Below are 14,174 nucleotides of genomic sequence, written 5' to 3' on the forward strand. Positions count from 1 at the left end.
AAATACTGTCGGTTTAGACTGAAATAACCGGTTGCCATTCAATTGAAAATTCTGGCGTATTTCGCCGAACATAACTGATTTGAAATTAGAGTAAAAACGGAAAAGATTGAATGTAAAACAGTTTATATACATTCATATTACATTATTATATGCGTTGCTACAAAGGAGCTAACTCGCTAATATTTGGGACCTAGAAATTGGCACAAATGGGTCGCAACACATATAATAATGTAATATGAATTTATATAAACTGTTTTACATTCAATCTTGTCCGTTTTACTGTGAATTGGCATCAGTTATATCGGCGAAATAGCCAGAAGTCTCAACCGCAAGTCAGTTTCTAGAGTCTGGTTATTCCAGTCAACACCGATATTATTTATTGCGCATGCTCTCCAAATAAGAACATGATATCACCGTTTGACATGACTTGTGGAATATGTCTAGCCTCATTCTTTGAGCACCTTGTTACAAATGGCGCTGAAACGCATTATGGTACACGATTCGTGTACCAATGGTAAAATGTTTATTTTGTCTTAAATATTGGATATCAGAAGCCCATCTTTTCCAGGTAAGATCACAACACCAATGCTGACTCAAATTGCAAAAATATTCGTGTTTTCAATGTCGAAGATTTTGGATGATATTGAGTTATGGACTTAGCTACTTTAAATAAGATCGGTTGCATAATTTACCCTTAATTGAACATAATAACTGTAATTGCACTAGCTGATTGAGTTCAACCATTTTAATAAGATGATTATTAAACACAGTATTAATAACAATAAAACAGGTAAAATCTCATTAAAAAAATTAGCTATAATTTTGTCTCATTAAATGGTGATTTCTTTTTACTAAACCACACTGATAATACATTGCAGTTTAACATGCTATAAATTATTACTTAGACATTTTATTCATAATCAGCTCGCTAAGATATAAACTGGATTAGACAATATCTGTCATATTTTCGTTAAACATTAAAATGGTTAATCGAGACTAACATTAATTATTGCTCAGAATAAAGTAATTTGACTGAAATTTTCATTATATTCATGTTTAATTTTAAAAAAAACCCCAAAAACCCTATTATACCAAGAACGGTCAGCTCTTTATCTGAATCTTACATAATGCATCTTTATGTTAAAAAGAACGTCTATACATTAAAACATCTCTCTTCTCGAGTGAATAAAATATATACATAAGTAATCTGATTTTACCAAAATTTTCTACTTAGATAAGTTGTCTCTCTGATCGTTTGACATTCACAAGAATATGACCAAAGGCGACACAGACGTATAATCGGATGAAATGAGATTATGTTTTGATTAATGTAGTGGTACCTCACGATATAATCAACGTTGTGGCTCTAATTTCCCCGTTCTGTTAAGATACTAGTTGCGAATATAGGTGATGTTGCTAGAACATACATGTAAGTGGTGCAATATTTAATTTCATAATCGCACCCAAGTTGGGGACGGGGGATCACACCTTAGCTAAATCTACTTTCTATATACTCGTGTTAAAAATAAAATTATCTAAATCAAAAAAATAAAGATAGCCCCATAAGGCGTGGAAATACGCCCACTTTGCACCTATAATTTGAAATAAACTTTTGAGGTTTTCACCTTATTTAACAGATGGGTGCACGAACAGATAAAATTGTTAACGCGCAGGTTATTTGATAAATTAATTACAACATACCCGTAAACTTTCCCGTGCACAGTACTGTGTAACAATATAAACCTCTGGTAATTCAATACACGCACCAATAAATCTATTAATATTATCATGACTTAATTCTTTCCTTAGCTGTAACTGTTTCTTCATCTCTCTGTTAATATCCAAACTTCGTCTCGTCACTTGTTTGATAAAGACTATGGTTCCACGATACGATCCAACATGGGTGTTACTCTGTTTCTCTTTTCTGGACCCTGTTCTCTTTTCGCTTTCGTTATCACCCGAAAGTAAAAACTTCCAAGGACTTGACACCTTTTTCTGAAACAAATAATATATGCTCTTTTAATGCAAGCAGAGATTATAATATGCATTAAGATGATAAGTTGGAACTATGAAATTGTCATTAATACAGTCTCATTAAGACTACACCGTGTAACTATCAATTTTTAAGCACCATTTATCCAGTCTCATAGATATACCAGAAATATGAGAATCTGGAATAAGTCATAAATATAATTATGTGTGAAAAACAACTCTCGATAAGCCCGAAAGTCAGATAAAAACCCAAATTTTGGAATCAAACTCAGAATATGAAATTGATTTGTCACTCCATCAAGTCAGTGCATAAAGGAAAAATTGATTAAAAATGGTGCTTTAGTTCCATCAAAGAAAAGATCAAAATCCCACAGGTTTAAAATCATTTGAACAAACCACTTTTTATTATATTTCTTGTCGTCATAATTTGGGAACCTCAGAAAATATCTTTAATGAAACTTCGCCCAGGATTATCAATTTTCCAGTATTTGTGAATATATATTAAGAAAATGTAATTTAGAGCATAATGTAATAAAGTCACTTGTCGTTCTGTACACTTATACGACAAAGCACTATATACACTTAATATACAAAGCACAATGTCTAGAAAGATTCCTCGACGTAATAAAAACATCACAGATATTATTTATTCGCAAATATAGTATGAAATATGTGAATAAACTATATCAACCATATTAAGGTAAAAGTACAGTATTTTCCGAACAGGTTCCTTGTCCGATAATTTGCTTCACAGAATATTTCGCAAATATAGTTTGAAATACACTTTTAAACTGTAAGAGCACAGTATTTTCCGAATATGCTGTTACTGGTCCAACAGTTTGTCTGTTGGATAACAGCTTTATAAATTTTACACTTTGGCATACTTATTAATTAAAATTATAACAACACTTGGTTCCGTGTTATATTTCGATTGCTCTCTCCCACTTCAGCTTAGTAGTACCTTATTTCATGAACCCCCGCTTCCACAAAAGAGATATCGCAGAAGCTTCCTCCTGGATATTAGAATATGATTTTGCTATTTTTCCATTTGCAGCCTCTGGGTATGGATTGGTTTTGTGAAAGGTTCTTCCCTTTATTAATATAAAACCCGGCGTTTGGTGGTGGATCATTAGTTTCATCTTCGTCAAAAGGCATTTCTTTATATGACGCATTTAGTAATGCGCAGACTGTAATTGGTCGACATCAAATCAACCTACCAATCAAAACTCCCGATACCGAACATTCTACGAAATCTTTTGAGAGGCTGTGTTATTAGTTATCGGGGCATTACATTAGGAAATTAGGAAATACACCGATCCGGACTCCACTATTGATTTAGGCATCTGTGATATAGATTCAACTACTACGTCAGTGTCTCTTTTACGGTGTAAATTACACCAATCGCGTTCACAAGCCTATTGTTAGCGGACCGACGGGGGGAGAGGGGCGACCACATAATACTGAACTATGGGCGCATAAAATATATAATTTAATATTACTTACTCTTTGTCGACCCGGAGAATAAAATTCGCGAACGGAATCCACAAAACGTAAATCTTCCCTATCTATCTTCCATAATAAACTAGCCAATTTTTTCTCATAGCGATAATACCTGTAAAAAATAGTAATAAAAAAATAAATAAATAAATATATTCTAGAAACCAGACCATCAAAAGTTAAATATGATCTGTATTTGATTCGACGAGACCAGTTCATAAACATATCTCCATTGTGTACCAGAATAAACAATAATTATCGCTTAAAATTTGTAAGTAGTGAATTAATAAAACAAGGTAATGCACGCACGGACTTTTTCTCTTTTTTTCGCTTTCTCTTCTGGTGACAGTCAATTCCTTTTATGAATTGTTAGTTTCGAACAGATAACTTCACAAGCTAATATTACAACTTTTCATATTCAAAGGGATTATAATTGAGCTGAAAATTGACCGTGTATCTGTTATCGCTCTCTACTTCAGTCAGTTATATATAAGGATTACTCTTGTTTTTTTTCTTTTGCTATCATCACTTCCGGTTTGATCAAATCTTCGTCACGCATGTAATATTTGCTGACAACAACGTTGTCCTTTAATATGGAAGACGAAATGGGACAATACCTAAGATTTGCATTTGTCAAGGGCTCTTTTACGTGCACGCTAATGTGTACACATGACCTCGGTTTTCCGTACCATCCAAACGACTACTCTTGTTTAAGGATTAGTTATTACAGTATCTTTATCATTTGTATGGAAGATTTTGTTTGCATCTTGATATCATCGTAGACATCAATGGACCTCTTATGGCTTGATCTCATAACCCATATTCTCCAATGCTGACGTTTGTTTAACCACGCAGAGTACAGTTCACATGCCTCGGATTATCTGATTTAGTGAACGTTCAGAAGTCAGCATGCTGGGACGATACTTATATTAGATCTAGACAAGTGACTTCAACCTGGGTTAATAGAAGCAAGCTCCATATTCCACTTGAGACCATAAAATATTAAAATTTGTCTAGAAAGAGAAATAGTTCTTCCGCACGATTTATAAACTCTTAAAAGGGATTTTTATTTTTCCGTTTTCTTAATTAAACTCACAAGGATTGGTGAAGAAAAAATTGTCAGTTTAATAAAGACCTTTAAGCACGGTAAATAAAAAACAAATCCTGTCTTTTACACTTAACTAACCTTGATTCAAGCAATAATGAGTTTTAACAACACCTGTCTGGCGCTTTAAATGCCTTAATTAAGTTGTTTATAGACATGACATAACACAAATAAATGAAATACCAGAAATAAAGTAAAGTGTTTGGAATGATGTTTTCAAATCATCAATTATCCTTATCTAATTTTTCATTTTTAGGAAACACATCAACGCAAAAAACTGTAATAATTCACATTGAATTACATAAGAATTTACTCAATATTCTTCCAAGAATAAAGAAAGGTTGCCAACAAACGAGGGATACGCCCAGCACTACTAATTACGTCAGTCAATGGTCCATAAACGCCACATTGTGATTTTTTGGCCAGGATGAAACACCATCACCAGAGCCTTGACATGATTATACAACACAATCAAAGACAATAGGTATAAAAAGTAATCATCACAAATACGGATCACTAATCTGAATAAGGAATATATTATTGGCAGACTGGATGATAACTTTGGTTGCTAGAATGTTCACAAGATTCTGCAGAGTGGGCTTCTACACCACAGCTTCGAAAGTTTCTACAAATTGGGCAAGAGCGTTCTCGGCTAACACCGGGAGCAAATCCGAGACCTCCTGATTAGCGAGCCAGCGCCATACTCACTGAGGTACCGGGACTCCCCCGTATAAAGACAGGACATTACGTGTCTCGTCAAATTTCTTGGTTTTTTTTGTGTGTGGACAAAATACAATATTAAACAAACCTAAAACGGATGTTCATATACCACGATTTTCTAACTTAGAAAACATAAAGTAATACGAAATTCTGTTTAGTAAGTCATTGGTCTTGTTCTATCCTGACTTACGTTTTTAGACATTTCTTTCAATGAAATTGTCTCAGATTCCCCGACATTTGAAAAAATATGCCACCTTCGTATTTACTAAATCAGAAACTGGCAGGGCAAACAAAAAAACTTCCGCATCGCTTGAACAAAAAAAATCTTCGCTTGATTGATTTATGTCTTTCCTGAACAACGTAAGCTGATCATTTGATATTAAAATATGTCTGGAAATAATATAATATACAAGGGAAGAATGACTCACGGATAATCTATATACATTATATGACCGGGGATAAGTTTCAAAAACAGAATTAACTGTCATGAAATGGGGTAGAAAACGAAATCTATCAATGTTTCAATATGAAGTGTTGCTGAGACACAAGGGATCATTTATAACCTTTAAAGATAAGTCACGTATATCGATCAATTTATGAAATCAAATTCCTGGAGAAAACCATAGGTTGTAGGGTAATTGCGTGTTGTAATATAACACCGTTTCAATATGAAGTGTTGCTGAGACACAAGGGATCATTTATAACCTTTAAAGTTTAGTCACGTATATCGATCAATTTATGAAATCAAATTCCTGGAGAAAACCATAGGTTGTGAGGTAATTGCGTGTTGTAATATAACACCGTTTTCTATCTATATTGACATATTAAACTTTTCTGCGGTGACTTCATTCTGCATTTTAAATGAGCATCCATTGCAAAATATCTTTGTTTAGGTCAGAATACATTGTTGAGAGAGGGCGGAAGAGGGAGAGAGAGAGAGAGGGCGGAAGTGGGAGAGAGAGAGAGAGAGAGAGGGAGAGGGAGATGAGGCTTCTTTTCCCAATGCAAAACAACACATTTAATATAATTTAAACAAAGTTTACTCACTATTATACAAAATACTTACTTGGACACTCGCAATACAACTAAGCCTAAAGCTAACAGAACAATAACAGCCGCCGCTAAAACGCTACCAATGACAGCCAACTCCCAATCTGAAACATAAATGTATCTTTTAATATAAATATCCCACAAAATGGAAGGCCAAAAATTGCGATTGATTTTTGTTTGTGTCGAGCACATAGGAATAACCGAGAGACGAATGTAGTGGCAGGTGTCGATGGACGAATAAGCATACATCCCGAGTGCGTGCCACCATTATAAAATCATATAAATTGGCTGATTGAATAGCCAGACGATAAATGTCAGTGAAAAAGATATGCGATTGTCGTCGATTGGCCATGTTATCAAAAACTCACTTGTATTACATTTCTCTCCCTGGAAACCACATTGTGGTTCGCTAGGTGGTTGTTGACCTGATAACCAATTTATGTTTAATTTAAGATCCATGTTCTGCAATAAAAATACACAATAATGAATAATAAACTCAACCAAGAAGCCTATGGTCGAACCAGTTTCATTTTAGTTCTTCGGGGATTTGTTAAATAAACAAACTACTCAATGTTTGTGTCCGATGCTTTTTTTTTTATTTCAAAATCTCATAAGAAGAGCAACTAAATACTTTTTGTTTTTTAATTAGCTATTTTCCTGAAGAAATTTGAGTCAGAATTTTAATAGGTGTTTCCGAAGAACAGAAATAGAAATTGGTTTATCCTTAGAACAGAGAAATCGGGTATTCTCCAAATTTTCTGAATTTAAATTTCCAACGGTGTTCACCTTGACATCGCACACACGAAGAACAATTCAATGTTTGTTCATGCGGCTGAACTGACCGCATAATGAAGAATAAACTCAAAATATTCCAGAACCGCTAGCATGACAAAGATCTGATTCATTTAAATATATGTTCCGTTGGGATTAATTAAGTCAAACAATGAAACCCGAACCCTTTTAAAACTAAAATTATACACGGAAATGGTGTTCATTCACGCAGCTGCCCCGCTAGCATGATAGGGATCTCATTCATTTAAAGATATGTTCGCTCGGGGTTGATTAAGTCAAACAGAGCAATATGAACTAAAACTGGGGAAGTTCTTATGGCATAGAAACCTATAATTATAGATGGAAAGTGATTAGTAAGCTCGCACTAAATAAAATAAAAAATAAATCCTTAAAAATCAACGCCACGATTGGCAGACGGCCGGTCGCCAATAGCACGTGAACTATAGTTTGTTCTGTGTAGGGTAAAGCCAAATGGATGAAAATCTACAGGAACGGAGATCTTCGGGATATAAAATATATCGGATAAAAATTGTGACCTCCATAGGGTCCACAACCTTGGTATTACATACTTTTACACTGTTTGCGTACAAGGAACGGTCATTTGTCAGACAATTTTTTTTGTCCGGAGTTTCGTCCGATTTTCACGAAATAAGAACATAATCATCATTATGGTGTAACGGTGCTATATTTGAAGGGTTTTATAAATCGGATAAATATTGTGACCTCTAGAGTGACCACTAGCTAAAAACACGATCTTGTGTACAATCAGGGGGTCATAATCCAGGAGGTTGTGTTCCGGTATGCGCGAATATCAACAGGAACCGAGATCCGTGGGTTGTAAATATACATTTCAAGTTTTATTTAAATCGGATAAAAATTGTGACCTCTAGAGTGATTTTTAGTACAATCAGGGGCCATAATCCATGAAGTATCGATCCGATACATACCAATATCGAAAGGAACAGAGATCTTTTGGAGATACACCTATATTTCAAGTTTCCACACAATTGTGGACGGACGGACGGACAGGGGCGACGGCAATATACGTCCACATGAAAATGTGGGTGTATAAAAATGAGCCTGGCAACAAATGTATTTTCTCGATAGTTTTAATATATTTTCAATCAACGTCTGTGTATTTGTGGTGACGATTGCCAAGGGAATATACATATGTGTGGAACATGATAGCGTTACACGGCTTGAATGGCGATATAGAACTAATATATATGATACACTTACTGGTATAGAATTGTTAATTGAACGTGTATATTCACTAACAGAATCCATCCAAGCAACAGCTTTTCCATCTTTTACACGTACACTTAATAATGTATAATTACCATCATTATCACCCTGTCCATCGATATGTACGCTAAATCCTTGTACACCTTAAGTAAATAACAATATCACCATTAATATAACTGGTATATTGGTCAATATGCACATTAAAACTTCGTATAACTTTATTATACGACGCGTGCTGATAAATACAAAACCCCTTTAATTTTCAATTAACCCGATTAAAATACATTAAAACATTGTATAACTTTACACTAATAAGCATACGAAACCCCTTTAACACACCCCGATATTGCTGATACATAAATTAGCCCTTCAATATACAACACAACCTGATAAAAATCCAAATGTCAAAAAAAAAAAAAAAAAAAAATCACATTGAATCAACCAGTATCATTTATTCGCTATCATATTATCTAAATTCAACTCACTTCTGTAAGATCGGTTACGCAATTTTTTGATAACCATTTCAGGATTCCGGATATCTTCGTTGGCTGCCAATGTTTCATTCAAAGCTTTGGCATATATCTTCACAGCATCATATAAGTAAGCAACTGTGATAGGTATTTTGGGCTAGAGGTAAATACATCACAATATTATATTAAAGGAAATTACAGGTGAACATTGGGATGTTTTGCGAATACAGAAGTCGTTCGAGATCAATTCGCGAAGAAAAGTACAGCCATTGTTTATAGCCCCGGTTCAGCTACATCTTTCACAGTAATAGGCCTAATAGTACTACTGGTAGTCGTTCGAATGGGACGAAAAACCGAGGTCCCGTGTACTCATTGGAGTGTACGTAAAGGATCCCTCGGCAGTTGGAATTCGATATATGAGTAGGCTGTGGCGCCGCTGTTCGAGCAAAATTACATGAGATGATGAAGATCACAGAATCAGCCAAGGTTAGCCGAATGATGCTCGAGAAAAATAGAAATTATAAATTATTTTACAAAATGGAAATATCCTTTTATTATTATTATTTAAAGCGGACTTACTATTCGATCCTCCAACCCTGGAGGTATTTGCGGGAAATTCATTGGTGGTAGTTTATTTCTTTGGTATGTTTTATTGAGAAATTCAGGCCATTCCTTGTTTATGATTGGTCGTAATGTCAGTATAAAAACATTACGGAATGGTTCAAGATGGCCATCATTAGGTTCCTCCTCCTCTTCAAAAGGAACTGTCAAAGAAACACGTATACTTTTAGTTTTTGTGTTTTAAAGTATGCCCTGAAATCGTGAGTCTAATGTGGGCCTACAAGTAGATGACAATGCTTTTTACAGCATCTGAAGATAAAGTACAAAATTATGCGGCCTCCATTTTTTTAGGTTATTAATGCATTCACGGAAATCGACAATATAAACAGATGGGAAATTGTTGTGGGGTTTTTACCAGCGGAAACGATCTAAACATGTAAAGATAAAGCAATAAAAGATGGGCATATTTCCAAGCACTTGTGAGTATTTCTGTCATTTTCATATTACGAGTCGGAATACTTCGTTATTATCGCGTCTTCTCGGATGCCAGGTAGAGATTGTCGGGTTACCACGAAAGCCCTTCACATGTGATAAAATTTCATTAAAAACCGAAACTCGCACAGTGCTTCGGTTGATTGGACCAGTTGTTGGTTTAAACTGAATGTAAATCAAGCAGTTTTATGTACAAAATATGACTATGACTGACTTACAATGTAAATCAAACAGTTTTATTAACAAGATATAACTATGACTGACTTACGATGTAGAAAATATCTGTAATGCTCCGGTTCTGGCAGACGATCATCCACACCAATCAGAACATAATCTTTTCTGTCTTCACCAAGATTTTCAAACATGACTCTAGCAAACTCTATTAGAGCCTCATACTCTCCCAGAAATACATAAACTACAAGCAAGAAAAATAAGTACACATAATAATATACACCAAATGAAATTAAATAGTCGTAGTACGGCTGTCTGGGAAATATATATATATACCTCATAACACACTGCATGACGTATGTCAGACTTCATTAGTCCGGAAGTGCAGAAAAATATGACGCTAAGCTCCATATTTCATTTCATTTCTGGATAAAACTCCATATTTCTTTTCAATTCTGAATAAAACGTAACATTAAAACGCAACAAACATTTTGTGGCACGGTAATAGGGAATTTACTTTTTATCAACCAATAATACATTCTACAGTAGATATCGTTTGTGTGATAAATTTCATAATCTACTGCGATATTTACTAGGATATATTGCTTAACATGAATTTGATTGGTCAGTTGAAAGGGAACTACTTTTTTTTTTATTTTCAAAGAACAGTTCATTTCTTATTAAAAGTAACGTTTTTTTTTTATTAAAAATGAACTATTGTCATTCAATTGACCTTGATGGAAACACTGGGTCAATATAAAGGACTTTGCAACGGTTGAATTGCTGTCAAATAATGATGTATCACTACGCCGTAATGTTCAGTAAAAGTGAAATCTACAGCAAACAATTATCAGTATTTTTCGAGGCGTGTACACAAGTGCACCCCTTATATACTATCTTATCTTATTAAAGCGACAATAAGTTTATGCAAGCCAGCTTTTAATTGCTGAATATGTGTATTTATTTATGAATCATATCTGTTTGTGGCTCCGGTGTTGACAACACTCTTGAATAATGCCCAGTGTTTATCTCTCAATAGCGTCACTTACTGTATACAAACATTTAAGAATTAGGTTTTTTTTCAAGCGTTGTATTTGAGAAATGTGGAGGTTTGTAACATTCAATAAGTTTTATCTCCATAAGAAGGTTGGACGTTATTGTTTTTTTTTTACCAAATTAATAACAATATTGCTACTTTAACACGTCTTAAAGGGCACGTATCCAGAGTGTCAACGGCGACAAACACCTGCACATCTTAAACGAATAGCAGTGTATAAAACCAATTGTATGAACTATAATTTTTTATGTAAAGCAGACAATTATTTGTTATTTAACTGTAACAGTGTTTATGATTAAATCGAAGATAATTGTATTAGGATATTACTAGATAAATAGATATAACTCCCGAGGGTAAAGTTTGCAGCTTGTGTAATCTATTATCTAGCCATAAAGAAGTTTTCTTTAAATCCCCTATGACGCAATAAATATATCCAAGCCATAAAAAATTACATGGTAATAAAGGTTCAGATATCATCGTAGTTTAATTTGGGTAATATTAATCTAATATAGAGTAGCTAAGTCGTCTAGAGCATGTTAAATAGATCTATACTCTCAAAGTTTTAGTTTTGTGTATTCTGATCGACGAGGGGTTGTAATATAAGGAGAGCCCCCAGAGTGAGGTTCAGCAGGCTATCCGGTTTTTATTTATTATATAGGTAACTAAACAGATAACATTTTAAAGACACTATAAACAATGATTAGAATCAACCACACAGTAATTTAGATCGTTTGTACCACGCTTACATAAAACATGAACATAAATTTCAAGTCAATCGGAAAATAACTTCCGAGTACTTCCGAGTCTCCACAGTCTTTCCATTACAACAAACCATACTTATACCTTTAAAACGTTGCCCATTTTAATGTTGTGAAAGCAATACGAAAATGCATTCGGATATATTTTTTTCTAATTAAATCAGTTTAGTGGGAATGCAATGTGCTTCTAGGCAACATATTTATGTTCATCTACAGTCTCGCAAATCTTTTAATTCGTCATAAAAGACCGTGATCTAAAGGCAGTCTTAAGAATTCCATTTAGTGATTGCCAAGAGTCTAAATACTGATTTAATAACGAGCGACTTTCTTGATTAAATCCTTTAAAAGTCTCATTCATGGTCAGGTCGAGTGTGGTGATCTTTCCCTTGGTCATGCAAATATATTGTTCCAAATTTGTAAACATCATTAAACAAAATCTGTTGAACGTCTCTCTGGGAGCTAGTCTAGTTCCTATTGCAGCCTTTTCTTCGCAATACACAAAAATAGACTTAGAGAGTATAGATCTACCAAAGTCAAAGATGAAACATGCTCCAGACAATGTGGAGAATAACCGCATTTTGACCTTTCAGGGTCAACATTCACACAGTCAATAAAATTAACAAGGTACACTAATTTAGGACCGGTATTTACAGACTAGTGAAATAATGATACTAAATCCACGCAACTAGAAAGACGTAGTACACAGTCGAGGTGAGTAGGTTCCTTCTGTATTCCGGTGACGATTTCTATAATACGTTTATTTAGGATAAGGGCAAGGATCATAATATTAATACTGTTCACATATCCCCACTTTGATGAACTAGGTTTATTAGAATCATACAGGTCAAATCGTGACCAGTTTATTAATGAATGTCAACAAGATTTAAAAATGTTTGATCAGTAGCCCTCATATATGGAAGTAAACTAAAAACTGTTGTTATTCCAATTTATCGAATTCGTCCAATGGATAACTTGTTAGGATCGATTTAGCTTAATCTGTATTGTATGTCGTAGTTACGGTAATCACGGTTCTCAACCTTTTTTTGCCAACGGCACACCTTGAAACACATGAAAAGATAGGTTGCCAGGCAAAGAAACAAACGCCCACAGCAGCTAAATCATCCGGGCAGTCAACAAGAGTTGTCGCATATTTTTACATTTTTCGGTAATGAAACATTTATAATAAACTAAAATCTGATTAAGCGCAACAACTCAGAAAACCATTAGAATTTGTTTGGTTTTTATAAAGTTCTGCCCCATGCTAACGTTTTGTATACAACACTTTTAATATCATGGATTTAGCTGTTCCAAGTCATAAAAATTCATTGAAAATCAATATACTTGTTCGTCTTACGATCTTAAACTCTGTGTATCAATCTGAAGTCAATCGGATGATAACCTTAGCCTTTAGAGCATCACAAGATTTTGCAAAGTGATCAAGGGCCATAACTTTGGCAGTAATTATCGGAAATAGGATTCTTCGTCTCATGACCTTAAACATTGTGTATACATTTTAGGTCAATCGGATATTAACTTTGGCCTCTAGAGCGTTCACAAGGTTTTTCAAAGTTATCAAGGGCCATAACTCTGGCAGTAATTATCGGAAATCGCTGAAAATTAAAATAATTCTTCGTCTGTGTATAAATTTAAAGTCAATCGGATATTAACTTTGGCCTCTAGAGCGTCCACAAGTTTTTTTGAAGTGATCGAGGGCCATAACTCTGGCAGTAATTATCGGAAATCGCTGAATAGGCTTCTTCGTCTCATGACCTTAAACACTGTGTATAAATTTAAGATCAATCGGATATTAACTTTGGCCTCTAGAGCGTCCACAAGATTTTTTTTGAAGTGATCAAGGGCCATAACTCTTGCAGTAATTATCGGAAATCGCTGAAAATCAATAGTCTTCTTCGTCTCAAGACCTTAAACACTGTGTATAAATTTAAAGTCAATCGGATATTAACTTTAGCCTCTAGAGCGTCCACATTGCGTCCTCTAGAGCAATTGTGGACGCCGGGCCGACGGACGGTCCGACCGACGGACGAACGGACGGGGGCGACGACAATATACGACCACATTTAAATGTGGGCGTATAAAAATAGCGGCACACCTGGCTAAATATACGTGAAAGATATTTGAATTTTGTAAAATAAAAACAAGTCAGACGGCATACAATCGTAGACAGAGACTAGTCATAGAAACATAGATTGTCTTAAAAGGACTATCCTGATTTGAACAGGGTCTCAAAAATAAAAGTCTGAGTA

General features: G+C 34.6%; 1 protein-coding gene across 4 annotated transcripts in view; it reads right to left on the reverse strand.

The window, feature by feature from the left end:
• LOC126811438 (guanylate cyclase 32E) overlaps positions 1-14,174 on the reverse strand; it is a 110,294-nt gene that overhangs the window by 24,633 nt on the left and 71,487 nt on the right. For all 4 annotated transcript variants that reach the window (XM_050537041.2, XM_050537040.2, XM_050537044.2 and 1 more), the window contains 8 exons: positions 10,193-10,339; positions 9,451-9,635; positions 8,887-9,028; positions 8,396-8,544; positions 6,733-6,826; positions 6,381-6,468; positions 3,496-3,604; positions 1,702-1,995 (listed from right to left, as the gene is read on the reverse strand). In XM_050537041.2, the coding sequence (XP_050392998.2) occupies positions 1,702-1,995; positions 3,496-3,604; positions 6,381-6,468; positions 6,733-6,826; positions 8,396-8,544; positions 8,887-9,028; positions 9,451-9,635; positions 10,193-10,339 (1,208 nt within the window). The remainder of the gene's footprint in view (positions 1-1,701; positions 1,996-3,495; positions 3,605-6,380; positions 6,469-6,732; positions 6,827-8,395; positions 8,545-8,886; positions 9,029-9,450; positions 9,636-10,192; positions 10,340-14,174) is intronic.

Source organism: Patella vulgata, chromosome 2 (assembly GCF_932274485.2).
Source record: "Patella vulgata chromosome 2, xgPatVulg1.2, whole genome shotgun sequence".
Classification (NCBI taxonomy): Eukaryota; Metazoa; Mollusca; class Gastropoda; family Patellidae; genus Patella; species Patella vulgata.